At 34.8% G+C, this 27,906-nt stretch overlaps 3 protein-coding genes across 5 annotated transcripts; 1 reads left to right on the top strand and 2 right to left on the bottom strand.

The window, feature by feature from the left end:
- Nucleotides 1–7,374: 7,374 nt before the first annotated feature.
- Nucleotides 7,375–12,488, top strand: LOC127802754 (probable UDP-arabinopyranose mutase 5). Of its 2 annotated transcripts, XM_052338771.1 has the most exons (4): nucleotides 7,375–7,653; nucleotides 10,595–10,724; nucleotides 10,919–11,976; nucleotides 12,102–12,488. In XM_052338771.1, the coding sequence occupies exons 1-3, from the start codon at nucleotides 7,537–7,539 to the stop codon at nucleotides 11,971–11,973; spliced, it is 1,302 nt and encodes a 433-aa protein (XP_052194731.1). In that variant the 5' UTR covers nucleotides 7,375–7,536; the 3' UTR covers nucleotides 11,974–11,976; nucleotides 12,102–12,488. The 2 variants fall into 2 exon arrangements, with proteins under 2 accessions (XP_052194731.1, XP_052194723.1); XM_052338763.1 differs by lacking the exon at nucleotides 7,375–7,653 and having other exon boundaries at nucleotides 10,796–11,976.
- Nucleotides 12,489–13,175: 687 nt separating this feature from the next.
- On the bottom strand, nucleotides 13,176–21,321 carry LOC127802767 (protein TRIGALACTOSYLDIACYLGLYCEROL 3, chloroplastic). Of its 2 annotated transcripts, XM_052338782.1 has the most exons (10): nucleotides 20,890–21,320; nucleotides 19,096–19,224; nucleotides 17,004–17,099; nucleotides 16,804–16,881; nucleotides 16,632–16,693; nucleotides 16,416–16,491; nucleotides 15,739–15,846; nucleotides 14,228–14,403; nucleotides 14,063–14,147; nucleotides 13,176–13,649 (listed from the first exon to the last, which is right to left on the bottom strand). In XM_052338782.1, exons 1-10 carry the CDS (start codon nucleotides 21,067–21,069, stop codon nucleotides 13,611–13,613), a joined length of 1,029 nt encoding a protein of 342 aa, XP_052194742.1. In that variant the 5' UTR covers nucleotides 21,070–21,320; the 3' UTR covers nucleotides 13,176–13,610. The 2 variants fall into 2 exon arrangements, with proteins under 2 accessions (XP_052194742.1, XP_052194752.1); XM_052338792.1 differs by lacking the exon at nucleotides 17,004–17,099 and having other exon boundaries at nucleotides 20,890–21,321.
- Nucleotides 21,322–22,076: 755 nt separating this feature from the next.
- LOC127802779 (F-box protein PP2-B10-like) lies at nucleotides 22,077–23,923 on the bottom strand. Its single transcript, XM_052338803.1, has 3 exons — nucleotides 23,521–23,923; nucleotides 22,833–22,954; nucleotides 22,077–22,713 (listed from the first exon to the last, which is right to left on the bottom strand). The coding sequence occupies exons 1-3, from the start codon at nucleotides 23,815–23,817 to the stop codon at nucleotides 22,299–22,301; spliced, it is 834 nt and encodes a 277-aa protein (XP_052194763.1). The 5' UTR covers nucleotides 23,818–23,923; the 3' UTR covers nucleotides 22,077–22,298.
- Nucleotides 23,924–27,906: the final 3,983 nt, after the last annotated feature.

Raw genomic sequence — 27,906 nt, 5'->3', positions numbered from 1 at the left:
TAATTTTTTTTTAATATTTTTCAAATTTTATTTTAGAAATTATTGTGGAAAAATATTCAAGTAGGTATTTATTTTGGAATATTAGTGAAGAAAAGTTGGAGAAAAATAAAGAAAATTAGAAATAATTGAGGAAAAATAGGGTTTAATATTTATTTGGATAAATATGATGCTTTGTGGCTCAAATTAAGTGACTGCATGACTTCTGAGGTTTAGAACGCAAATCAAGGTAGTACACGTGTTTCGAGGGTAAAGCTCGCATACTGAGAAAGTCTGTGAGGTTAAGTTAAGGTGAGTAAAATTTTTTAAAGAATTTCAGGAAATCATAAATGTTATTTTATGAATTGTTATAGTAAAATATTTGAGAAATATTTAATTTGGATTTATTGAGGAAAAATATGAAGAAATAGAGGAAAATTATGAGAAATTTAGAAAAAATAAGATATTGATATCCTTGAATAAATATAATGGTCAAGGTATGTTGAGGATCCGAATTGAGTACATTAGAAGCCTGGCACAAAAATCAAAATGTTATGAGATACGTATGAGGTAAGTGGTTCGACCCCAAAACCCGATTTTAAGTATATGGTTTATCATGTTGTCATGTCTTAATATGAGGATGTTATATAGATTGCATCTACATGTATTAATGATGAAATATGCATATGTGCACAATGATATTATTGATCATGCATTCGCATAAGGGTTTGAGAGTATGGGCCGAGACCACTACTCTTCTAAGGGTGCACACATACACCTTGGCTTGATAAGAAGGCTGTAAAAATGGGGAGTAGCATTAAGGTACGGTCGGCTCAAACCGAAATGAAATGGAAAAGAACACTTTGCATCCATGCACGAAATATGTTTATTGTTCCGTTACTTAGATTATTCATCATCTAACCTGGACTTTGCCCCTGGAATATTCAAATGTTCCAGATGGAGATTATAGCATAAACGAGAATGAATGGGGCATGAAATGACACTTAACAAAGTGCATGATGAGTTGAATGTATGTTATGTAGCCCATGTATTTAAGTTTTGCTATTTTGAATTCTGAATGTTTTGAGGAATGATGATATATAGTCTTATTTATGGTTAATGATGATATATAACCTTATTTGTGATTAATGTTAAGATGTTAGGTTTGATTCTAGTTTCCGCAATTGATGTTTATGATAATTCTCTTTCGAGATAAATATATGAAAATTTTGGGATGTATATGAGGAATAATATGGTTTAACATTAGTTTTGAAATAAAATTTTATTATCTTATAATTGTCTCGATTTATAACACGCCCGAAAAAGTGGGGTGTTACAATGAACCTATGTGTTAATTCTAACATGGGTATTGTTTTTCTTTCTTCAAAAGAATCATCAGATGAATCACATACAAGTGAACTCATCGTTGAGTATGTGGACAAGTGCATTGAGCAAGTTGAGCCACAAAATGTCTTCCAAGTAGTAATCGACAATACTACCAACAATATGAGAGCGGTAAAATTACTGAAGCTAAAGAGGCCAAATATCTTTTGGACATCATGTGCTACTCACACAATCAATTTGATGCTTAAAAGTATTGGAAAGAGTTTAACAATCTTCATTAATGCACACCATAAGATCTTGTTCTTAATGAGGTCATTTACAAAGAAGAGGGATATAGTGAGATGGAGAGTCACTATATTTGCTTCTTCTTTCCTTACTTTGTAGAGTTTGATGAAGATAAATGCTTAATTGAGGACAATATTTACCAGCTCTAAATAAGAGGAGTGTAAATGGCCAAAGACTATTAAAGGGAAAGCAGCTTATGCTACTATGACAAGCATTGCTTTCTAGAATAGTGTAACTTTATGCCTTAAATTTTTTGCAGATAGAAAGCCTATTATGGGCTTTTTATATAGAAAGATCAAGTAGACAAATAAAGATATTAAAGAGGTCTTAAATAATCTTGAGAATAACTATCAGCCTGTTATAAAAATTATTAAAGCAAGGGTGAAAGGATAGACTAGATAGTCCATTGCATTTGACGGCCTACCTTTTAAATCTCTACTACATTTTTAAGAATAAGAATATACATTTTGATAATGAAGTGATGGATGGACTTTTTAATTATGTGGAGATGTTTTATCATGGTGATGATCATTGTGAATTGTAAGATCATGTTATAAATGTTGAGTTGTCAAAGTATACTCTTAAAGAGATAATTTTTGGAAAAGTGTGGGCAGGTCAAGAGTGTGCAAAAAATGATGACAATTATAATGTAAATATAAAATTCCTTTAATCATTTTCTTAGTTCTTATTGTGTATTAGTGTATAAATTTGTTTACTTTATATTTGTTAACCTATGTAGTTACATGGTGGATGACTTATGAAAATCAAACTCCAAACTTGCAATGAATGGCAACAAGGATCCTCTCGTTAACCAGTAGTTCATCTAGTCGTGAAAGAAATTAAAACACTTTTGAAGAGGTTAGTGTATATTTTAAAACGGTTTTAATATTTTAATTTCATTATCTATATGAAAGTATGAACTATTTTAATATCAATTAGTTATCTATAATTTAAATTGGTATACTTTTATTTGATTTATGTAAATACATACGAAGAAAAGAAATAGACTGGATGTGCATCGATTGAATAATCTTGTCGATGTCCAATTTAATGTGAAATTGATGAACAAGCAAAAAATGGAGAAAAAAAAGAATGTTGATGTGTTACTAGCTAGTAATGCCAGTAATGGACAATTCTGGATTGTTGATGGAAGAGATGATGAAGAAGTTGAGCTTGGTATGGGGCTTATTTGGGAAATGATTAGTGAAGCATCCGAAGCAGACGAGATGCTTCAACCTCGAAGAAGTTTTAGGATGAGAATGTTGTTTAACTTTTGTATATCAGTTTTGATGATGAAAAACATCTATTGTTTTAATTCCTAAGTCACGAGTTAAGGTTATGGTTTTTAACATATATCAATTTCAATATTAAGTATTATTTTGTTCAAATGAAAACTAAATTAATTTCATTCTTATACGTATGGAGATTTGCAAAAACAAGTATTAAGATTTAAAAGAATCTCCTAAAGTGTTTTTCAAAATTAGCCTTGAAATCGTTGGTCAAAATAAAGCTAAAATTGTTCTAAGGCAAAAGACCAACTAGAACATATTTTTGAAAATATTTTCATTTTGAAAAACTATTTCCCGATATTTTGATAGCTAATATCTATTGGTGATAAAATGATTTTTAATGAATTTTTCAAGAAATAGAAAGTATGTATTTTAAATGTGGTAAAATTGTTAAATGCTAGGTTTGTACTAAAATCAAAATTTTATACTTTCTAATTGTTATGGACTTTGATTTTCTAGACATTTCTATTGAAACCAAATAGGGGATACTTTCTTATTTACATTTATATATTAAAGTAAATGAAAGATAAAATATAAATAAAATATAATGTGGACATTTACTTAAACTAAAAAAATATAAATATGTTGTAATGTATCATCAAGCTAATCAAATTTTTTCCAAGTTGTCGAACCGATGCTTATGTATCTATCGACTAGCAGAATGTTTGTCTTTGAAATGACATCCATCTGTCAATCGATATCCATCCATCTGTCGACCACCCAAAACCATCTGTCGACTGGATTTTAAATTTTTAATCATATATCAACCGGTGCCTTGCATCTATCGACCGTTTATGTCGCATAAACCCCCAACAACTAGTTTTTTCACTCACCCCAAAGTGACTTTTCCACTACCAATGATAAGATTCGTGAATAAGCTATAAAGACACTATAAATACAAGTCAAATGAGTGATTCAAACCAACCAAGAGATATCATTATAAGCTTACAAGTGTTTATTCTTTAAGTGCTTCATTATTTTATTTGTTCTTCATTTTTCTCTCTAAAGGCTTTGATTATCATTTGTATTATTCGGTTCAAGCCTTGTATTTATATTGAGAGATCTTGTAACTAAAGGTGTCTACTCTTAGATCTTATCTTTTTGTATTATTCTTGATTTTCCCAAGCTTGGTACTAGAGGAATTGCTTGTTTAATCAAAAGGTTGTGATACCTACCTCGGTGTTAGAGGGCTTGCTTATCTAAGCAAGATGTTGTAAATTCCTAACTTGTTGCTAGAGGGTCTATCCGGAGATATATGAAATTTTTAGTGGATTGGTTGAAGAATCCTTAATGAGGAGTTAAGGTAGTGGATTAGGGTTGGTTTAAGTCAAACAACTATATATCGTTGTGTATCTTCTTTACTTGTGTTTTTTCTTTCATTTATTGTTTCAAGCATTTCAATAATTATCACTTACACTAAAATCTTAGGTTACATTATCTTTACTGTTTTCAAGTCATTTTTTGTTTTTAATTTTCTAAACTAATGAAAACAAGTTCTCTTTACTGTTTTTAAAAATGTATTTTTAAAAATAAAAAAAATTATAAAAAAACTCAAAATAACAAAAAGTTATTTTGAGTGTTTTCATCCAAAACAAACTCTAAACTACAAACACATTTATTTATTTATTCATATTTTATTATTGTAATGGAAAAAATATTATAAAATTCATTAATTTTAAAATGTAGATATTTTTTTAATAATATATTAACATTAAATATTTATAATTTATTGAATAATCAAATTTATTGAATAAAATATTATTAAAAAATTATTTTTGAAGAGAACCCGTTTTCTAATTTTCTATTTTAAAAAATAGTTTTTCAAAATGACAAAGAGAATGTGTTTTCAATTTTTAAAAAATAGACTACTAAAATAGAAAACTGAAAATGAATTCAAAACTCAAAACTGAAAATTGAAAAGCAAAAAGAACGCAGCCTCATTTTTTATTAAAATGATTTTCAAGTTCAATCAATTTTTTAAAACAATCCAATTCACCCCCTCTTGGGTATTATTGCCATTGTTATAGAAATCTAATAGAGAGAGTTTAATGAAGATGATTTTCAATCAGAAAAAGAAGATAAACAAGAAATCAATGAATTTAATTTTGAGTCCAATCAATATCGTGTTCTAGAAGAATATGGAGAGGAAGAAATTCAATTAGATAGTTATTAGTTGAATTCTTTAGATATGGTTTATATTGCATTATTGTTGTTTTTGTCTTCTTAAACTCAGAACTGATCTATAAAAATTTATTTTCTCAAATTTAATTCTATTATTTCACTTGTTGTTCCAATTTTAATTTACTTGAAAATAACATCAAATTACATCAAAATGTTTAAAAAAAAATATTTCCTAGGCCCTGCCTTTTTAAACACTGATTATTTGTTTTTAAAAATAAAAATTATTTCTTTGTGAAGGCCCAATTTGAAATTTGAAAGGGAGGATTTTTCAAAAACTAAATTGTTTTCCTAGTATTTTGATAATTAAAAGTCTAATAAATTCTTTTGAAATTTGAAATAAATATAACTTACTGATCAGACAATAGTTGTAAATAGAAATAAAAATATTTGTCATAATGATAAAAATATAATTTATCAATAAAGTTAAAAATCACAAAAGCCTAGTTCAAATTTTAAAAAAATAAAAAAACATAACTAAAATAAATTATTTTTTATTAGTTTTGTAAAAAATAATAAAAAATAGAGAAATTGAGAAATGAATAGGGGAGTGTTATGTGATGGTAAATCCCATTAAAACTGAAAGAAAAATTATATAAGACATATATAAGACTAGTTTTGTTGTATGGCTCAGAATGTTGGGCAATCAAGTACCAACATGAGTAAAAGACGAACGTAACGGAGATAAGAATGCTAAGATGGATGTGTGACCATCCAAGAAAATATAAAATTAGAAATGAGCTTATTCGTAATAAGATAGGAGTAGTACCAATCGAGAAGAAAATGAGAGTGACTTGTTATGGGTATTTTCTAGATCACTTCTTATATGCTGGACTCGACCCAACAGACTGTCCCAACCTCCCGAAGTCCAATGGGCCCAAGGCCGAGGTTGTCAGAGTAAAGTCGCATGACACCGAAACTCGAGCTTAGACCGCGAAATCTAGCGAGCTCACAGTGACGCTTTTAGCTAACTGGTTGAACTGTTCAGCTAGCATAGCAAAAAGATCGTGGAAAAATCAGAGACGATGTCCACATGTCTTATCTGAGGCATACCAAATATCTGATAATGCGGAATCCGTTCCCAATTTTATAGAGCTGATAAGAACATATTGTCTGCATAATATTATTCTCTCATTTTAGATTTTATGAAAATTGTAAATACCCCACACTATAAATAGAGGTTAAAAACCATTGTAAATGGGGGATAAAAAAAATAATATATTGTTATTCTACAGGAATAACTAGAGAACAGTCGTGGACTATGCATCATTCTGGCCGAATTACGTAAAAACTTTCATGTGTGCGATTTACTACTTATTTTATTTGTTTTTCCTCTTTGTATTGGTGTTTATTCTCTTATTGCAGGCCGACAAACCACGATCGACCAACTCTGAACTTTGACAAGACTAAACTAAAATGGTTTGATCATGTGAGAAGAAGACCAAGAGACGTTCTTACGAGGAGAGTTGATAAAATGAAACAATTAGTAAAAAAAAAAAAGGGTAGAGACAGACGCAAGAAGACTTTGGGAGAGACATTAAAATTTGATATGAAATGTATGTATCTAAATAAAGATATGACAAAAGATAGAAATATATGAAAGTCTAGAATTCATATAGCCGACCCCACATAGTGGGATAAATGCTAGATATGTTGTTGCTGCTATTGTTGTATTATTTTTGTAAAAAAAAATACAAGGTACAAAATTGTGTTTATTTGTATTTATAATTAAAAATAGAGTAAATTCAAATATTAAAAATGCGTGGATGTTTTCAAATTAATTAATAAAATTATGGATGTAAATAAAAAATTAAAAAAATAAAAATATTGACCACAGTAAATTATTTAAAATATTTTAAAAATTTAAAAATTATATATCTATCAAAAAATTATGTAGGGTTAGATAAAAAAAATTCAAAAAATTAAATTTATTGATAAAATTAGAAGTGCAAATAAAAAATCAGAACTAAAAGTTTGAAAAAAAATAAATGATAATTATTGATGGATATAATAAATAAATAATTAAAAAAATTATAAAATTGATATAATTTTAAAAGCTAGATGATAGAATAGGGGTGACATTTTATATTTGATTAATCAACAATTTTATATAAAACCTCAAAATATAAAATAACCAAATTATGTACACCTCCTCCACGTATTTTCACCGGGCGAAAGAGGTATTTTTATAAAAAAGAAGGGGGCAAAATACCAAAAGTGTTGGGTCAAAGGGCTAGTAGATAATATTCAATAGCCGGAGGGTTCCTGTGCAATAATTAACCCCAGAAAATTGGGACGGAGAAATCACAGAGCCGGAGCATTTGTTTTGACCTCGAGGAATGTTCTTGGGCTTCAACGTCGTGGCGAAGTCGGAGAGATAATCGGCAACGATTATTCTACAGAGAGAGAGTGTGTGCGTGTGCCGGCTAAAGTGCGCCGCTTGGAGAGAGAATGAAACGAGTGAATGACAAATCCCCCGCCTTCCCTTCTTTCTCTCGCAATTGACTCTGCCCTCCTTAACCTATCGAGCATTTCCGATCTCTCCCCCATTCCCGAACACATCCTCGTCGATCTCTTCGCGGTAATCTCTCTCTCTCTCTTCCTCTTCGCATCTTGCATATACGTGTGCCTGATCACTAATTGCTCTACCTCTGGTTCGATCTATCTGGTATTGTGTGGTAGTGGCCAATTCTCCGATCAGTTTGTTGTTTGATGCCTTTATCGACTGTTGGGATCACTGTGCTTCTGGATCGGTGCCTTATAGATGTTATTAGTGTTTATTGCTATTACTTTGGCAATTCCTGGTAGGCGTGATGAGTTGATCAAGTTTAATCGGCTTATTATCAACTAATGGCCTGAATGCCGAAACACATGTTTGTAGGGAGTTGTATAAGTAAAGTGGTGTGACACCTTAATTCAGTTTTCTTGCTTACTTTTGTATTAGGTATTGATCTTTGCTGAAGCAATACCATCTGTGTCCTTTATGGATTTAAGGGTTGTTTGTCTCATTTGAATTTTGATTAAACTCACGTTCCTGGATTGCAATTAGCTACTCTGGGGTGAAATGGTTGAGGCCTACAGAATATATGGTCATAGATCAAGCGAGCAGGAAATGAATTCATGTAGTGAACCCACCTAGTGAGATTAATGCTTGGTGTATTGTTGTCTATTCTCCTGTTTAGAGGCATTAACTTTTGCTTTTCTTTCATGTTGCATTATTAAAGCGCATCTCCAGTGCAATTGGCTCCTATTTAGAGGGATTAACTTTTGCTCTTCTTTCATGTTGCATTATAGAAGCGCATCTCCAGTGCAGTTGGCTCCTATTTAGAGGCGTTAACTTTTGCTCTTCTTTCATGTTGCAAGGATTGGAAGGTGGTCATATTTGTACACAATCTTATCCTTGCTTTCCAAAGAGTTTAATAAAAAATAATAAAAAAAACATGTATCATCATAAACAACACACAACAACATGAATAATCTGTTCATGATATTTGATCTGACGTGTTGGAACACAAATAGGTCCATCTAGACAAATGGAAAAGGATTTAGATGCATAAAAAATGGGTCCATGGGTAGTTGTAGATGTGCAAAAATGAAAAACATAACTTTGCTTTTTGTTAACAATTTTCTATTAGAAATGGGCTGTCAGGATTAGACATTGCTGAGTATATACTGGTGTATGGTGGAGGATTTTAAGGTTCAAATACATCATCGACAGTTGGACTATTTAATTTCCATCCAAAAAACTAATCAGATTATATTATTTTTTGGGTGCAATTTCTTACTGTATGGATACCATAATTAAGTGTGTAGTAACTCAGCAGTCTTGATCTACTTTCTTATTCAGTTGAATCCTATTTGCTAAATGGGTTTAGAAATTCGCAATGATGTCGTATGAAAATGGGATCGAAGTTTTAGCATATATGTGATGTAGCAGTTTGTCTACTTGTGATACGTGGTACAGAGCTTTTGGTTTATGCAAGGACTTAAGCATTGGACCACTATTGTCCTTGAAGCAGTTATAAGCTTCCATCTAGTGGAAGAACTTGATGTGTTGTTAACTTTATTATCACAGCTTTGATTTTCATCTTGCAGTTACTGTCTTTCTGGTTCTCTTAACTCTTGTACTGCAATTGGGTCATTGTTTTGAAAATGACATGAAGTCCTGTCTGTTTCTGAGCAGAAACATGAAATTGTTTTGATGTACCAAAATAAGGAACCATTGCTAAATTAGAACATTGAGGGACAATAAATATGTGGACTATAACTTTATTGAAAAGAATACTAGGAATACAGGGGTACTCTTATTAAAGCCAAGAATTGCCAAGAAGTTTACGGTTTTGTTACTTTGGCATAATCCTTTGCAAGGATAAGATATTGGTGTTGATTTGATCTATAGAATTATGACAGTATGAAAAAAAGAGGTTATGCTCCAGGGGATATTTATACCCATGTGATTGAAAAAGGAAACTTTGTAGGGTAGTTATAAGACTAGTTATGCTTTATGGTAAGAATTGTTGGTCAATTGATAAATATGTGTTAGCATAATGCATGTAGTAAAGTGAGAATATTAAGGTACATATTTTGATAAAACTAAGAGATTGAGTGAGGATTGCATTAATCTGCATGATGAGAAAAGTATAGCATATGTTGAATTGAAGAGAAGATGAGAATAACAATCAAGATAGCTTAGGTGCACAGCTAAGGCAGGTAAACATTCTAATCATAAAAAGAAACTATCCGCATAAGAGTGATATTAGCGAATGCTGAAGTGAACTTGGTTGAGACATCAAGATAAGATTCATTATGCAATTAGTAATGTTGGAAGGTATGGGAGTGCCTTTATGAACTAGGGAATAATGTATCTAGTAACACACCCTTACATTTTGCCCTACCTTCCCTTTCAAACATGTAGTAAAAAAAACAGTCCATTTGTTTGCCTTATCACACTAATGGCACTTCCTCATTGACAGCAACACTGTCCTTGCAGCATCCTGACAAAAGGTATATATTTTATTCCTTTTCTTGTACAGTAAAAGGATCACCCTATGATTGCCATGACTTGATGAGTGGAATAGTGGGAGGGAATCCATGTATCCACATAGACATTGCTCTTGATGTTTCCTTCTTTGTTTTTGTTGTTTTGAGTGGGAGGGGCTCATTTGGCTCATTGGTTTTTGTTGCAATGACCTGATCTACTGGCAAGAACAGCCCCAGCTTGTTTGTAGATTCCATGTATAACTAGTTTGTATCTTAAATCTAAATTTTCTTTAAGAATATGAAAAAAGGCCAGGTGCTGGAGCCACCATCATTTCCTCATGAAATATGCTTTTCATGCGCTTGTGCTTTACTCATATGCTGCCAGATGATTGCTGTTAATTCTTCTTGCACCTTTTCTCGTATATATACATGTGTTGTATATATATGTCATTAATGTATTCTATTTGCACACAGAATTTTCCTCTAGGGCATTTAAATTTTTGCTATTTGTCTTGGTAATAGAGTTATTTGCTCTAATGCAGAGAACTCTGAGAGCTGGGAAGTTGACTGAGAAGATTTTGAAACTATTTATTGCTACGAACAAAGAAGAAATCCTTTCTCTTGTTGAGGCTCTTAATATCCAGCATGTCATCACCCCTGTTCTTCCGACCAGTAAGTCATTATTGAGAATATCTATCTTTAGTGAATCTGGAAGAGAAATTATCTGACTCAAATTTTTGCAGGATGCTCTGAGAAATTTTAATATTGATTGAGATCAAGCAAGCCAACCTTGATATTTATCAGCCATCAGCTACTTCAGCTCACTTGCAAACCAACCCGCAAAAAATCTTTGACAATGTCTCCAGTAAGCATTGATGATAATGAGGTTGATATTGTGATCGGTGCCGTCAACTCTGATCTTACACCTTTCATGGAAAAGTGGAGACCTGTATTCTCACGGTTTCATCTAATAATTGTCAAAGATCCTGATCTCAATGAGGAGCTCAAAGTATCAGGTGGCTTTGATCTTGATGTTTATACGGTAGCTGATATGAAACAAGTTGTGGGTTCTTTATATGATACTAATCTCTTTTCTGGTTATTCTTGCCGCTACTTTGGTTATATAATGTCGCGGAAAAAGTACATTATCTCGATTGATGATGACTGCATCCCTGCCAGGGACAACAAGGGTGACTTGGTTGATGCTGTGGACCAGCATCTTACCAATCTTGCAACTCCAGCTACACCTTTTTTCTTTAACACACTTTATGATCCTTTCTGTAAGGGAGTAGATTTTGTTCGTGGTTACCCATTTAGCTTACGGAGTGGGGTGAAATGTGCCATGTCATGTGGTTCAGTGCTTAATTTACCTGACTATGATGCGCCTACACAAGCCCTCAAGCCTTCGCAGAGGAATACTCGATATGTTGATGCTGTTCTGACTGTTCCCGCAAGGACGATGATGCCAATAAACGGAATAAACATAGGTTTTGATCGTGAATTGCTAGGTCCTGCTTTGTTGCCAGCCTTGAGGTTGGCTGGAGAAGGGAAGTTTAGGTGGGAAACGATGGAAGACATATGGTGTGGAATGTGTGTGAAAGTGGTATGTGACCACATTGGGTTCGGTGTCAAAACTGGGCTTCCATATGTATGGAGAAACGAAAGGGGTAATGTTGTGGAGAGCTTGAAGAAAGAGTGGGAAGGGGTGAAGCTGATGGAGGATGTGGTCCCTTTCTTTCAGTCAGTCATGTTGTCTAAGGAAGCAGTTTCTGCTGAGGATTGTGTAGCTGAGATTGCTGCAGCAGTGAAGAAGCAGTTGGGACCATTAAATCCGGTGTATTCTCGTGCCGCTGATGCCATGATGGCTTGGATCAAGTTATGGAAGAAGGCTGGAGTTGGATCACTATCCCCAGTTGCATGAGGGGTACTAACTGTTTATTTTTACTCATAAGGCTTCTGACTTTCTTTTCGTCCGTCACATATTCAAAATATTGTCTTGTTTATTTTTTCTTGTTTTTGCTAACTTTTGGAAGTTGACCGTGGAAACAGGAATTCAGAGCATGATCCTTACTCTTTGGTCCATGGGAAGCTCTCCACACTGATCTAACTTTATTTCCTGCTAAATTCCTAGTGGATAAGCTTTGCTGCAGCAGAGGTACAAACCAGTGGTTTCAAATAATGAAGTCGAGTCCATAATTTGGTGTTCCAGTTAGTTGTTAGTTAATTGCATCCTTAGACTCTCTACCTGGCCCGCCATATGATGTGATTTGTTCCAACTCAATTAGGGGCTTGGTTTTTTGGCATATGGTTGCGTACCAAAGGACTTTAAAGCCTATGGATATTAGACTTCTTATTTACTGTCTCCACTGATGATGGTTCTTGTTAAGGGTGAAAATATTACTGTTTATTTTTATTATTATTATTATTATTTATGTTTTTTTTTTTGCAGTTGCATCTCCTCTTTATCCCTGATTGCATTGTTACTGGGGTTTCCATTCATTTAACCTCTTTCTTTTTTGGTTTTTTCATTTTACTTTATTTTTACGAGAAGAGATTCATCATGACATGTTTACTTATTTGGTGGCAAAATTCAAAATTTCAAATGGTAAGCCAAAAAGGAAATATTGGAGGATATAAGTTTCTTTTACTATAAGTTTCTATTTTGCGCTGTGAAGTTTGGATAAATGAGTTTCATTTTACAATCTGTCCAAGCTCGGACTGAAGGTTAGATCAGGGGAATGGCCAAGAACCATTAATTGTTTAATCTTTGATTATAAATTTAAGAAAATGATTAACGAGTTAAAATTTATATAATTATTATATATAATTGATCACCCCATAAAATTAATGATGATGCTAAGAATAGAATATTTAAGATAATTGAGATCATCAGCAGGTTTGCCCATAGGAAAATAAGTCCCCGCAAATTGAGAGGGGATGTTCAGACAGCAAGGCTATTCTTTTCCCCCAAAAGGAGGAGAACAAGTAGATGGTTCATAGGCTAAGCTAAATGAAATTCAAGTTTAATTGTTGCAGAGAAGACTATGAAAAACATGTCTATGCTAATCTTAAGAGGTGACGGATGCAGTTTAATCTGACATTGACTAAACCAAACCCCACATAGCTGGATAAAGAGTTGATAGTTCATTTCTAATTCAATTCTTTCCAATACAACTCAAGCATATGAAACGTTAATCAGGAGGAAATAAACACTGCAGCAATGAGTTAGTTATACAAGATTACAATTGAAAATGCTTTTTTCTCATGTAATGGGGGGCTGAGCAGAGGCCCCAATGACATTACCATTACATGGCTAACTAACTATAAGGATTACTGGCTATGGGAAAAGGGCGAGATGTATTTGCCTGCAGTTATGCCCCATGAAAGAATTGGCAGCTGCAATGTCAAAGCAATGCTGCAGTCTCTTTGGGACCAAGATGTTTATCCATCATCTTCAAGATCGGTCAGTTAACACGGGAAAGACCAAGTTTCATGGTTTAACTGGCTGGTTTGGAAAATATTCAGCGAGTCAAAAATGCCATGGGAGTAGTATATATGCTAATATTTGATTGGTCCATCCAAGCTGCCAGAAGCAAACTGCCAGAAACACAAAGAAATTGTAGTTGAACAATGAGTACATGGATCAAAGAAAGTTTAAACAATCTTGCTTATCTTTAAACAAATGAAGATAAAAATAACCCAACAATGGCTACTCAAAGCAATCCTGCCTATTTATAAATTTCCAAAAACTAAATGAGCATAAAGAACTTTCAGAATTTACATAAACATTTGGAGGAATATCTTGAGATTAAACACAGGACGTGTCGAAATTTTCTCCCAATAATATTGGAAAACAGAACATTAAGCACTGGTCCAAGACAAAGAGATATCGGCACCTCTAGTGTAGGAAAAATCGTTTTGAATTCTGGTTTCTATTTTGAAGTTGTGTGGGCTGGTGCACCTTGACTTATTGGATCCAAATTTCTATGTTCAGGAAATATATCAATTACCTGCCGAACTATTGGATTTGTTGATGAGGTGAACTCATGGGTCATTCCCTGCCATACAACCTTTCCGTCGTGAAGAAATAACAACCTAGACACATCAAGGTAAAGTTTTATTAGGTTCATCATAAAGTGGCAGTAGGAGTGTCAAGTTCTAAAGGTTTGAAATACCTGTCAACAGCTCTTCTAATCGTACTATGCTGGTGAGTCACAACAACATACGATGCAACATTTCCAGACTTCCCACTTGCATCTTCACCTTTCAAATGAACAGAACGGATGAGATCTTCAACTACAGTCGATGCAATTGGATCAAGTCCTGCTGTCGGTTCATCGTACAACAGAACCTGTTTGGGAGTGCAAAGCTGTCAGGCAAACGGTTTACACATGCATATAAGCATATGCATTGTTGCGCTACCAGGACTAAACAAACAATCATTCTTTGACAACACATTACTTATTAGATCTTTTAGCACAATAAATTACTTGGAAGATAGCAAATCATTTTATTATTAATTAGTCTTATGATCTGTAGATGAGTAATCAGGAACATGTGGCGCCTTGGCTTCTATCACTCATCAGGCTGTAGCAAACCTTCCATCGGTGGTGGACAGTTGCAAATCTTTAGTCAGTCTATGCCTTTATAAAGAAGACATACCTTTGTCTACTGCTCCTTGAAGCTTGTACCATCTGCACATTGACTAATGCTAAATGGTTCATCACAGAAGAATCATAGTTGAAGGGTGAAATGATGAAGCCTAAAGGAAGGAAATTGGTCAGCTTTTTGGGCGATTGTTCAACACCTCAACTTCCTTCTCACTTGATTTTGGCGCAAATAACTTGCTACTACATTTCTAAAATGTGTAAATCATAACATTAGTGAAGCCTAATCATGTTTATTTGAATTAATATTGAAACCAATTTTTGATAAGACAAACAAATATTACGACGTCCTAGTAAAGATGGACAGAAGCCTATTACTCTCTCCAGGTCTACATATCCCACAAAGTTATTCACAAGAAAGATGGGAGTGGAGGAAAAATACTCAAACTGAATGACGGCCAACAAAATGCACACTTCAATTGAAACAAATAGAATGTCTAACTACAAGGACCAAACTAGAAGTATCTCTAGAATATGCACAACCTAAATTGCTAATGAGGATGGAAGAAAAACCAGATCCAGGTGCACCAGGAGCAATGTTGAAAGTATTTTTAAATATTCTAGTTTGGCCTTGGAAACCAAGGTGAAAATATCAATAGCAAAAAGTTCTTTCCCAGGAACAAAAAAAATTTAAAGAGATTAACTTTTTGGCGTTTGTATTTTTAGGGAACAACATTGACTGCTCCCCCCTCTTCCACCCAAACACAACAACAATCACAAGCCTTAATCCCATGGCTGCATGAATTTTAGTTCTCCAACCAGCTCTACTGGAGGCTATATGACCTCAAGAAAATGACAAAACAAAAAGGAAAACTCTTTCATAGAAATTAAAAAAAATAAAAAATTACAACACTAAATAGAAGTGCTTCCAAATTAATTAATACAATTTATGAACTTCCTCAAAAATGTGAACTGATAGAGTTTTCACAGTTTCAAAGCATAACATAGAAAAGACTACTTTTCAATATCGATTATCTTCAAAATAACAAAATAAAGAGACTTGCAGGTAGAACATATACCTCTGGCTCAATCGCATCCTTTGTGGTGTCAAATATTATGGATCGAGCTAATGCAACTCTTTTTTTCATTCCTCCTGACAACTCAGAAGGTAGTCTATCCTCAACTCCCTGCACAAAGCATTAGTCAAGTTTCAAGGCATTGTAAGTAACAATAAATGATAGGTCACTGCATAAATATGCTATTTTTTCTTTATGCCTTTTTTTTTTTTCCCTTCTCCTTTGTTTGAATTGTTTATGCACTCCCCTCCTTTCTCTTTGAGGGAGATTTGAAGTGAGGCTCGCAGTTTTTAGTATTTGAAGGAGACAAAGGTGCTTGACCTTAATAAGGGCAATACGTTGGCCCACATGCACTCAGTTATACAATCTTCTTTAACGAATATAAACTGGATTGCAATTATCAGCACAAATCATTCAGCAGCATTAGACTATCCTATTAATTAAATTTTAATAGATAAACAATTGAACGCTAGCTACATCAAAAATATTTTACCTACACTTTCTATAAGTTATGCTGTAAAGTGATGTTCAGGGATGATAATTATGTACTTTTTTCTAAATCAAGTCATCTTTGAGAGCTATGGTACTGTGAATTTAGATGCCATTAACTAGGCATAGGTAAGATATTGGACAAAGATGTAAAGTCACAAATCTTGCAGTTATCTCAATAGAAACTGTACCTTCAATCCAACAGCAGCCAAAGTGTCAGTCACTCGGGAATCAATTTGATCTTCAGACATGCTAGAGTTCTCATACCTGGGGCAAAGAAGATTTGGGATAAAGGGTTTGGTAACAATCATTTTGCAGGGAGAATATTAAACAAAAATTCTAGAGGTTAAGGAAGAATACTATTAAGTTTGAATGACTCAAAATTTTATAAACGAACAGACTCTTACAAGTTGAAACCAACATTCTCACGAACAGTTAAAGAATCAAAAAGTGCTGCACTCTGGAACACCTGTAGCTCAAAAGAGAACAAAAATAAAAATTACAATAGTGAAAAATATGAGTTTGCAATCAGTATGGTAAACCAATAAAATTAAAACGTGCAAGTCAATGACAACTTACCAAGCCAATTCGAAGGCCCGATATTTCCTCATCACTGATTAAACCCTGTCTCCTCCTTCCTCGGATGAAAACTTCCCCCTGCTCAATAGAAAACACTGAACATAAGAAAATCTGAAAGGTGCTCCGTTAAGCTACAGCAGTAAGACTCGAACAATATATGAGACATAAGGGCAACATGAAAAGTGTGTGCAACTAAATACCTTGTCTGGCGCAAGAAGGCCAGCCATAATTTTCAAAATAGTGGATTTCCCAGTGCCAGAAGGCCCAATTATTCCAACAGCTTCCCCATGCCTAATCTGTACAAGGGGAAACAAATCAGAAATTAACCTAAAAATGTGAAACATTTTTCTAAAATTCCAAAAAGAAAAAAAACCTAATGTACACAGAGAACACAGGTAGATTGCTGCCAGTTCATAAAGAAAGTTGCAACTTTAGCCTAATATTCGCCTTGTCCCAATGTTTTGTCCACTGCAAGATACCTTCTTTGAGGGGAACAAGCATTGAATGTGTTGATGTCACACCCATAATTCTCTCTGTAACATATTTCCCTTTGTTTATTCCTTGTAATAACTACTAATTGGATTAAGTTACCATATGGCAAATTGCCCGCCCCTATTCAAATTTAAGAATCCAAGTATGAATAACCTGGTAATAAACTAAGATGATAAGTAGAAAAATAAAACTGCAGAAGGTTTGTTGCCAGTGTTAAGGTTTATTAATGAGCTTGAGAAACCCATAAAAGGCCTACAGACAATGGGTATGGCTCATTGAAGGAAGACACAATTCAACCACACACACACACGCAGGCAGTTAGGGTACAGACTTCATGGGGTTAAAGATAGTCTGTTAGGCATATAGACAGGGTTATCCGAGATATTCAGAGATATAATATAGATCTTATCACAGATAAACTGATAGGGAGAATTTCTTAAAAGATTTGACAGACTATCTTCTATTTGTTATTACTTGTCATCCTGATTCTATTAGTCTAGATTTTTGTCAAGCCCTCAGATTGTGGGCTGGACAATTGAGGGAATTCAAATGGAATTCCAGAAAGAAGAATTGAGTTTTAGGAAGAAAATAGATAGACTGAAGAAGGGAGAAAGGAAGAAAGGGAGAGAATGAGAAAGAGAGAAAGATAGACGAGAGAGAGATAGAACATCGGAAAGATACTTCTGTATTATTCGATGCCCTCCTCTCACAGAAGCAGGTCTCTTTATATAAAGCCCACATCCGTAACTAACGTACAGCTTGTTGTACAGTTTTCCTAACCCTCTAACCACTTAACCCCCCAGCTGATTAACCACTAACGGTTACTACAGTTGTCCTACCGGTACATTTACTGACTTACCCCTGGAGTCATGACAATTTTATGCAAGTGGTTTAAGTGCTCAAAGAGCATATTTACTAAAACAAAAATATGATTCCATCAAATAAGATGCCCTTATCAAAGGTTATGTGGGAGTTTTAATGTCAACACAGAAAGTCCCTTTGTGATTAATAATGAAATGTCAATGTGTGATACTGCTATAACACCAAGGGCTATATTATTTAAAGAGCAACACAAGGGCAATGTCCTCAAAGTGAAGGTAAGGGCTATGTGCTCAAGTCAAGCCATTTGTTAATTGGTGGCAAATTTGGCACAGAGTTAAGGTTGTCACTGAATGAAACCAAAATCATAAATCATGTTCAAGAATTAAAAAAGTGAGTAGAAATAATAAAAAAAAGATCAAGGAAGACTGACTAGTCACTTATGTGAAAGAATTTTTAGTCAAGTGCTACTTCTAGGATATTGCTCTCCATATCAACTGCAAAAGTACTCTTAACTGCATCAAGTGCCTATCACTTTGTCAATTCTCCAGAATTGAAAAGGGCCTGATTTGGTATATTCAGGCTTAGAGAAGAGTTTAGGAGGAGAGAGAGAGAGAGAGAGAGATGAAGAGAGAGAATAACAGAATAGAGAGAGAAAAAGAGAATATTCATTCATCACATGCTCTCCAATCTGTGGCTGTGGCCATATATACAGCTCACAGCTGTCTGGGGGAAAACTAACTGGGAATGTACCCCCGGTGAAGCATGGCTGCTCATAACCGACTAAGTACAACCCTCATAGCATAAGGAGGGAAATTATATTGACTATCCTACCCTTAGGAATGTGACACACTTTTACTCACTATCTCAAATAAAAGAATTTTTCTAACAAAGTTCACAGAAGTAGTCTATTTTTTTTTTCCAGATCATCATAAGCTAAGTATTCAAGCAAATAAATAAACAAAAATAAAAAGAATTTACCTTGAAGCTCACACCTCTGAGAATGTGCTTCTCCCCAAATGATTTGTAGACATCTCTACATTCAATTAGGACATCAGATTCATCCCCAATTTCCTGAACTGTATTCACATTCTCCAGATTACATGAATCCTGGTAGCAATAGACAAGCAAAAATGACTATCAACATTCTGAGTTATATTGCGATTTTTTGATTATTTATTCTTTACTTATCTATGTATTTTCTTAGTAAGATTGTGTGCTGTTAAGGACAAATAACAAATATAAAAGAACAAGGTTATTCCCTCTGAAACAAAAGCATATAAGCACAAAAGCCATACACCTGAAAGGAAAGAAAGAAATTTCCAGTACCACCAGCAAAACACTACCAATTTAACAAGTTTCCCAAAGATGAAATGATAAGCCAATAGCAATTAATTGTAAAAATCCCACCAAATGATTCAAGAAGAAAAGAATAATATAAAAAAGCACAGAAAGAAAAAGTGAACTCAGAATTTATGCTAATATTTTATATTTATATCCAAAGACAAAAAAAAGGTTCAGGATACTGAAAAATTGAAATAAAAATCAAATTCAGCATATAAAAGCAAAATGAAGCTAAGTTATAATGGAAAATGACCATTGAAGAATAACTTAGTGAAATTGTCAGGAAAAAGATTTCATTCTCACGCATATAGGCATTCAAACAGAGACTGAACTTTTTATGCTGTTACTAATACTGTACCCGAGCTAAAATACCAACTAAAACTATTACATATACTGAGTCTGATTACTACAAATAATAAAAACTAAAATTTGAAGACCATGAATAAAGAAGCCATACGAGAGAGGGGCGTAAACATTTTACACAGTTCTTACAATGAATATCACTGTGTTATGACCCCAAGGGCATTAGTAGTAATTGTTCTTTTGCATGTATTTTCCCTTAGTTGTATCCTAGGCTGTTGTAGTATTGTAATTTAGTTTGTTAATAAATGATAGGATGTAACAGCCTATAAATAGGCTAAAAGAGTAGAGAATAGGCAGCTGATGAATACATTTGAATTCTGTTTCTCTCTCTTAATTCTCCTAATTCTCCCTCCATTCTTCTAATTCCCCCTCCTCCTGCTTTCTCCCTCTCTGTCTATGCTCTCACTCCCGATTTCTTCCTTAATTCCCTTTCACAACCCTGGAAAACCCTAGAATGTGACACACTGTTGCAACACCAAAAATAATAACAATAATTATAAATAAAAACAACAAACAAATTCTCTCCAAGTAGAGTATACTATCAGAAACTGGAAAGAACCTTTAAATTGATAGTGAAACTGTAACTAATGAAAACAGGACAAAGAATTAAGTCAACAAATTTATTTCAATGCAAAGGGTTAGTGAAAGCAAAGCACAAAGCAGGTATGCTATGTCATTCTAGGAGAATTGAATTCATTAATGTCATGCAAATCTAGGCAAACCAAAAACATGAAAAGGATATCACAGCCAAAGGGCAAGCTAAGGATCACAAAACTAATAATTTAAACAACTTAGATGCATAAACGAGGGGAGGCAAAAGTGATAATTCCAACCAACAGATTACAAGAAGCATTTCAAATTATTATTTTGCGAGATATTTACCATCAAACTGCCATACCCAGATGAGCAAATTCAGAAGATTGCCTACAAATCCTAAGAAATGGAACAATAATTTGAGGGAAGAGATACAAAATTAGGGAGCAAAACCAAGGAGCTGAAAACAGTACAAAATATTGAATGAATTGAGTGAAGAAATCACATGAAAAAAGGGAAAATAAAATGGCTTACATTGAATTTGGAGGATGAAAATGCGTCGGCCTCCCTCAAGTTCCGGGGCGGCGCCACACAAGCACAAACGATCATATTCCTAGTTCGGATCCTTCTATCGCAAACTAAGAATCTAGAAGACCGATGAGAATTTTTCCACACATTCAGCGGGAACAACACCGAACCCATCAAAGAAACCATGCCTTTCCCGAATTCGCCTGTTGGGCGGTCAAAATGTTCGATTTTGAGGGCGACCCAGGTCGATTGGGGAGTTGGGAACCATAAACACGAACTAAAAAATGTCAGCGGCGAAGGGGAAATTGGAATTCAAACTGGGTGTCCTGGATACGAAACCCCCCCCCCCTCTTGCGCATAATAGAATGAAATATAGAGGTGAAAAAGGCTTCCAGTCCACCACAATAGTGCACGAGGCGGACGGAAACAGAGAAAAGCAAAAGAAAAATATGTATATATAGATATATGTATATGTACATATATCGCTACTGTTTACGATTAGCAGTCACGTCTACCATTCAACTTGTTGATTTGTATTTCAAATCGGCTAATGTTTGGAATTCTTTCAAATTTTAAATATATTGATACATATATATTGAAAATTATGGGTGTAGTTTCTTCTTTCTCATAAATTAAATTAAATGAATACCTAAAATTTTATACACGTATAATAATCTTTAGAAGTTTTAAATTTTGATCGTAAATAGAATCATTATAAATTGTTAACTTATTACATGGTACCAATACCTTTGAGAGTTTAAGAAAGATATCTTCCTTGTTTTAAATGAGCCAAGGTAGGAGTAGGAGTGTAAAGACAAAGTTGTTTTTCCTATTGAGTGTTCATTGGCGTCCTTGCATTGAAGTTTCAAACTTGAATAACGCGTACAACATCATAATTATATAATCAATGGTTGGCTTGTATATTCTACATACTTCCATGGAGTTAAGCACGTGTACCTCCACTTAGTTGTGGGCATAAAACGTGCAAGTTTTGGTAGAAAATTATTGGTGGAGAAAAAGGTCTAAGTTTAAAGATTTTATAACAAAAATGTCTTTATATTAGTTAATGTAAATCAGAGATCATCAAGGTTGATGTTTCATATATCCTCCATTTTTGTTTTAGAAAGAGTCCTTTTTTGTAGTGGGAATTTCAGTTTTGAGTGATAAACAGCAAGCAAGCAGGAGAATAATCATTCAAGTAACACAAACTCTTCCAATAGATCACTAGTGAGGAGAGTCATTCAGATAAGTCTTGTATAGGAGATACCTATAAATTAATGCAACTGAATTAACCACATAGCCTGATATGATCACTAGCTCAAAGGTAGTTTCCAGCTCCTACAACTCCCCATAGTTGAAGCAAACAAGATAGCAAGACATCTGCTTGAGTAGATATTTTGTAATTCTTCTATCATTTATTTATCAACCTTTGGTCTGATATCAATCCCTTGAATAATGAGGCCAGTCTTCGAATATAAGTCTTTCACCTCCTTCACACTCATCTCTAGCTCTCTTTCTTCACCTTCCTCGTTCAAGTATTCACCCAACTCAATCTCCATCCACCCATCTCCTCTTACCTTTGGCCTTGGTACGGTCTGACATCGGTGCCTCCGCCCTCGCCTACGATCTAAATAAACAGTTTGAGTTTCGAGCTCATACCCACTAATTCCAATGGCTGCCTCTGCAGGCGGTTCAAATCCATAGGCTCCTGCTGTTAACCTGAAGACGAGGAATGCGACATAGGTTGTGTTTGGGGACAGCATGCTAGTGCTTATTTTACCACGAATTTCAAGCCAGCACACGTGCACAAGCTCAGCCGCTTCTGCGAACCTGTAGTCATGCATGATTAATTATAAAAGCCACAAATGTGTTTAGTGTGACACAATTAAGTCTTTCAAATTAAAATTTGAAACAAAAATATGAAATGAAAACCGACTTTGGAGACTGACCTACAGTCAGGTAGAGCAGCAGTCCATCTCCAATATCTAGGTGTATCACCCCATGCAATTGACAGGCCCCTTGCAGCCAACATGTAACATTTCCTTCCGCTTGATTTCTCCAGTGAGAAGCTCTGTCAATGCCAACAAGAAGCAGATTAGGCATGCCTGCTTACCGTTGTCCCGTCCCAATTTAGGATGTGCTCTTTAACTAATAGAAAGAAGGAAACATGATAAACAGATGCAGCAAAACGCCCTGCCTCGCAACTTTATTCAATTTTGAAAAATGTGTGTGTGTGAGATGTAATTTGGGGACTTGGCCATTTGGTTTGCACTTGTTTGGCGTTTTACTGCCTAATATTCCCTACTTTCGTCATTTTTTTTATATACATTTAAGAAATTTAAGAACCAAAGCCAGCATACAAAATCGACTCTCAAGAATGGAACTCAACAGTTTGGACATTATTCAATCATCAGGAGACAACCTGATTTCAAGGAAAAACATTACTGAACTACGAAGCAAATCCAACTTTCTTAGGACGGACATTTCAAGCCAAATCATAAGCGGGCCAAAATAAAAAAAGAAAAAGAAAAAGAAATCTAGAGAATCAAGTCAACCAAGGAGGAATAGAGGTACTTAATTACATGAAACTCATAATATTGCGATCAGGAGGTGAATTGAATGATAGTCACAGTATACCTTGGTGCCACGGTCGATGAGAAGCGGATGATCGGAGAGCCAGAGATAGAGGTGTTTCTTGGAAGCCGGGAGCGTAAACGGATCAGCAAGAGCGAGAATGTCCTCGTAATCCGGCGGAAGAAACCTCTCCCAAACGGCATCAGAATCGGCGGCGGATTTGAAGGTCAACGCCACCAGCGAAAGCCTGCAAGCGTCCTGCGGACTCGTCAGCGCCACCACCTCGGCTACGCAGCCCTCCGGCAGTTTGAAGCCGAATTCGCCTCTAAGTCTTCCTCCATCGCCACCGCAACTCGTCATCGGCAGTTCCACTGGTGAAACCCTGCAAGCATCCAGTAAAAGCGGCGTGGTATAAAAGTCAAGTCGTCGGGGCAACGCTATTTGCACAATTATCTTGACAATTGATTTGATAACGAGAAATTCCATTTGCGGTCATTAAAAATTCATCTTTCTTTTTATCTTTTGCAACCACATTAATAATTCTTCACAACTAAATTTTTTAAAAAATACACTCTTCTATCACCATTACACATAATCAGAGTCATCCACACACAATCATCTTTAAACGCGTCCTCAAACCCCAACAACTCAAATTCTTGACCGATATTTATCGACCAGTTATGTAGGTGTTGGTGTGAGTCGTCTCTACAAAATCAAAAGCGACATCGCGACCATCACCATTAAGGTAAATACACAAACACACACACACACAAAGACATTGGGCATGGTGACCATACTCGTCAGCGGTATTCCATGCATGGCCCCTCGAATCCCAGGGTTCGAAAGCGCTTGAAAGGCCTTGAACCCTAGGGGTTTAGGGGCCTCTTTTTGGGAGGCCATGGAAGCGGTCTCAGTTAACAGGTTTGGCCATCACCAAGTGTCTGCGTCTGTCTGTGTATAAATATATGTATGTATGTGTGCGTGTATATATATGTATGTGTGTGTCTCTGTATATATATGTATATGCGTGTGTGTATAAATATATGTGTGTGTTTAATTGTGTATGTATATGTGTGTGTATATACATATGTGTATCTGTGTATGTGTTTGGATGTATCACCTTCTACTCTATGGCTGTATTTTTTTTTTTTTTTTTTTGTCTTTACCCCATTGTATTTGGCGTTCTTTGGCTGCATCATCTCCGACGTGAATGGGCAGTCGAGTATGGCAATTGGTGGCCAATTTATTAAGAGAGAAAGTGACTGCAATGTGGAGGGTAAAAATGAATTTTCAAATAAGGGTATTTCAGGTATATTAAAAGATGGTTACGAAAAGTAAAATAAGTAGCTACAAATAGAATTTTCCTTTGATAATTTATGTCAAAATGATAGAGCTATCCTTAATCTAAATGATTGCCCAATTACCCTTAACTAATTTACCCTTAACTTTTGATGCCCAATTTGAATACCCTGAACAACCATATAATCTCTCTCTCTCTCCCTCCCTCTCTCGAGACAGTCTTTCTGGCCAGATTTTCTTTGATTGTGACGTCATCATTTCGGCCTGATTCTGGTGTTAAGAATTTCAATAGTCACGTACTTAGCATAATTCGAGTTCGGCTTTCTCTTCATTCTCTCTTTTCTGATTTTGTGTTTAACCAAAGGTTTAAGGTTAGATCTATGGAGATTTAACCATTAGATCTTGTTGATTTTTTGGTATGTTGGTTGATAGGGATAAGGGTGTAAGGTGGTTGCCTCTGATCGTTGGAAAGTACCTGCCACGGTGGTGATTGTCAGTGCGTTTACGCGGGTATTGGATTTGGCTGAAAGTTTAAGTTAAATCTATAAAGGTTCGACCGTTAAATGTTGTTGGTTTTTTGGTATATTGGTCGATGGAGATGAGGGTGTCAAGTGGTTATCTCTAATCACCAGTCACGGTGGTTGGTGGCGCTTGATAGTGGATTTTTTAGTTTTGGTCGAAAATTAAAAATCAAATATATAAAAATTCAACTATTAAATCTGATCTATTTTTATGTATGTTAATCTCATTGGCTTGGTGGGTCTAATAGTAGACTCTGATTGTAAAAATCTCCAACCGACGACTACTGCGCCGGTTGATTATGGCTGGTTTAGGTTATTCATTAAATAAAATATATATTTTTTAAATTTTAAAATAAATGTGTTGTTTAACTTTTGTTTTGAGAAATAATTTTTAATAAAAAATATATTTTAAAAAATTTATATTCAAAATATAAAATTAAAAATAAATTTAAAATTAAAAATTAAAATGTGAAAAAAAAAATCACCTTATTTCTTATTTGAGCATTTCCAGTTTGACACTGGTTTAGTACATTAGAGCATTGTAAATGCTGATGACATTTTGAACAGTTTTTGTCTATACAACGTTGGAAAATTAGAGGAAATATCAAACTTGAATGATCATTTATCTAAAGCAAATATCATGAGTGATAGTTGTGTTTATAAACAAGATGAATTTAACTTTCCAACTTCAATGTGTCTATTCGTGTTATATCATTGAAAACAATTCTCAAATGAACCAATAGTTTATTTAAAAAACTCTCTAAAATACTTTGCTAATAAAATTAATTTTTTTTAGATTGTCTTGTATTTAAATTCAAATGACCCAAATTAAAATATCATAAAAATGTGATTTTTATATATAATTCAAAATTACCTTATTCTTTACATAAGTATAATCTCATTATTAACATTACATATATATGTTTTTAGTGCTTATATTTTTAATTAAAAAAAATAATAATTAAAATTGGAAATCACACTAAGCAAACAAAAAAACAAAAAACAATCCTTCCAATATGAGATGCCAGTAGCAAAGGAGGGAGGAGACGCCGACGATAGCGACGGGGGAGGAGATGACGATGGTAGCAAAGGGAAGAGGAGACGTCAACAGTAGTAAATGGGGCCAGTCTGAGTAAGTGAGACAGAAAGAGAGGTGCGAGTGGAGGAGACACTAACAGTAACAAAGTTGGAGAAGACATTGGAGACAGCGGCAGGAGAAGGAGATGATGGTGGTAGTAAAGGGAGAAGGAGACGTTGACGGGGTTGGTCCAAGTAGGTAAGAGATAGAGAGTAAGCAATAGAAGAGTAGAGGTGAAGTCGACGACAACAATGGGTGGAGATGCCGGCGACAGCAGTGGGGGAGGAGATTGAGAGAGAGAGAATGAATGAGGAAGAATGAGTAGGTGTTTAAATTATTGATTCTCTGGGTCAATTTATTGCGATATTTTGGTGCTAAAATATCACGATAAATTGAATTGTCTAATCCATTGTCAAAACAATTGTGCAAATAACATTTTCCATATTTTTTAGCATTGTTTTATTTTTTATCCTATTCTTGATCGAGTCAACACGATTTCTTCAGAGTATGAAGGAGATATCAACAAAACAAGACTCTAAAGGAGGAAATTAGTCAAGTAATTACACATATATCTGTTGTTGTCAGAATACAATAATTGAAATCTGTTTGTTTTAAGGAAGTTCAGTAGAAAGTCAGCAGGGTTAGCTGACAAAATAAGGTTTGCTCAGAAGGAGTCACTTGAATGGAGGGTCTTGCGGAAGGGTGGATTTGGAAATAAGAGGACTTCGGGTGTAAGGAGCCGGCAAATCATCTTCGGGTCTTTCCATCTACAAGATAGTAGACAATAGATAGTTACACGCAGGGATCTCTTTCACTCGGGCTATCTGATGCTTAAGTCAAACATGATCATGCTACGGAAGGAAGTAGATTCAATGAGGATGATGTAGGTTTTGTATAACCTGATTTCTCGGCCAAACACAAATTAAGCGCGATACACAGTAAACCAAAACTTTTAAACAGAAAAGTATTAAGTGCAAGACACAGTGATATACGCGTTCGGATCAATAGATCCTACTCACGGCAGAGGTTCCGCCTCTAGTCAATCCACTAGATCTCAAGTTTACAAACGATTACAAGACCATGATCAGTAAAATAGAAATAGTATTGCAATACAACTGAAAAACAGAAACGAAAATAACAAGATCAAGGTAGATCTGTTCTATACCGATCTCACGATCAAGGCAAAGATCTGTTCTATCAGTTTACAACCTCTCACACCTCAGGCGTTCCAAAAACAAATAAAGATTTAAGCAATAGCCGTTCTTACCGTCAGATCTTACCATGGAAGTAACCAAAGAATCGAATGAAACATAGATCAGAACGAAGGATTCACGAATGGTGTATCGCTTCAAGAATCGCCGACTTAGGGTTTTTAGAGAGAGAGCACAAGACAAATATCAGAGAGTTCTTGAAATTTGGGCATCGAGCTGCTCTTTTATAGCAACGCCAATCATGGGCTAAACAGTAATGGACTTGGCCAGCAGCACACAAGGCAACACGGATGGGCTCGGCCCATATAACACAACAGCCCAAATAACATGCAGCTGATAT

Source organism: Diospyros lotus, chromosome 1 (assembly GCF_014633365.1).
Source record: "Diospyros lotus cultivar Yz01 chromosome 1, ASM1463336v1, whole genome shotgun sequence".
Taxonomy (NCBI): Eukaryota; Viridiplantae; Streptophyta; class Magnoliopsida; order Ericales; family Ebenaceae; genus Diospyros; species Diospyros lotus.
Note: the sequence above shows the minus strand (reverse complement) of the source record. Positions and strands in the feature narration are given on the sequence as shown.

Coding starts and splice junctions, on each gene's coding strand:
- LOC127802779 (XM_052338803.1), bottom strand. CDS start 23,817: ATGACGAGTTGCGGTGGCGATGGAGGAAGACTTAGAGGCGAATTCGGC. Junction 22,955..23,520: donor TCATCGACCGTGGCACCAAG/GTATACTGTGAC, acceptor TGGCATTGACAG/AGCTTCTCACTGGAGAAATC. Junction 22,714..22,832: donor GCTGCTCTACCTGACTGTAG/GTCAGTCTCCAA, acceptor GCATGACTACAG/GTTCGCAGAAGCGGCTGAGC.
- LOC127802754 (XM_052338771.1), top strand. CDS start 7,537: ATGACAAATCCCCCGCCTTCCCTTCTTTCTCTCGCAATTGACTCTGCC. Junction 7,654..10,594: donor TCCTCGTCGATCTCTTCGCG/GTAATCTCTCTC, acceptor GCTCTAATGCAG/AGAACTCTGAGAGCTGGGAA. Junction 10,725..10,918: donor CACCCCTGTTCTTCCGACCA/GTAAGTCATTAT, acceptor CAATGTCTCCAG/TAAGCATTGATGATAATGAG.
- LOC127802767 (XM_052338782.1), bottom strand. CDS start 21,069: ATGGTTTCTTTGATGGGTTCGGTGTTGTTCCCGCTGAATGTGTGGAAA. Junction 16,882..17,003: donor GCCTTCTTGCGCCAGACAAG/GTATTTAGTTGC, acceptor TCTATTGAGCAG/GGGGAAGTTTTCATCCGAGG. Junction 16,492..16,631: donor GAGAATGTTGGTTTCAACTT/GTAAGAGTCTGT, acceptor TCTTTGCCCCAG/GTATGAGAACTCTAGCATGT.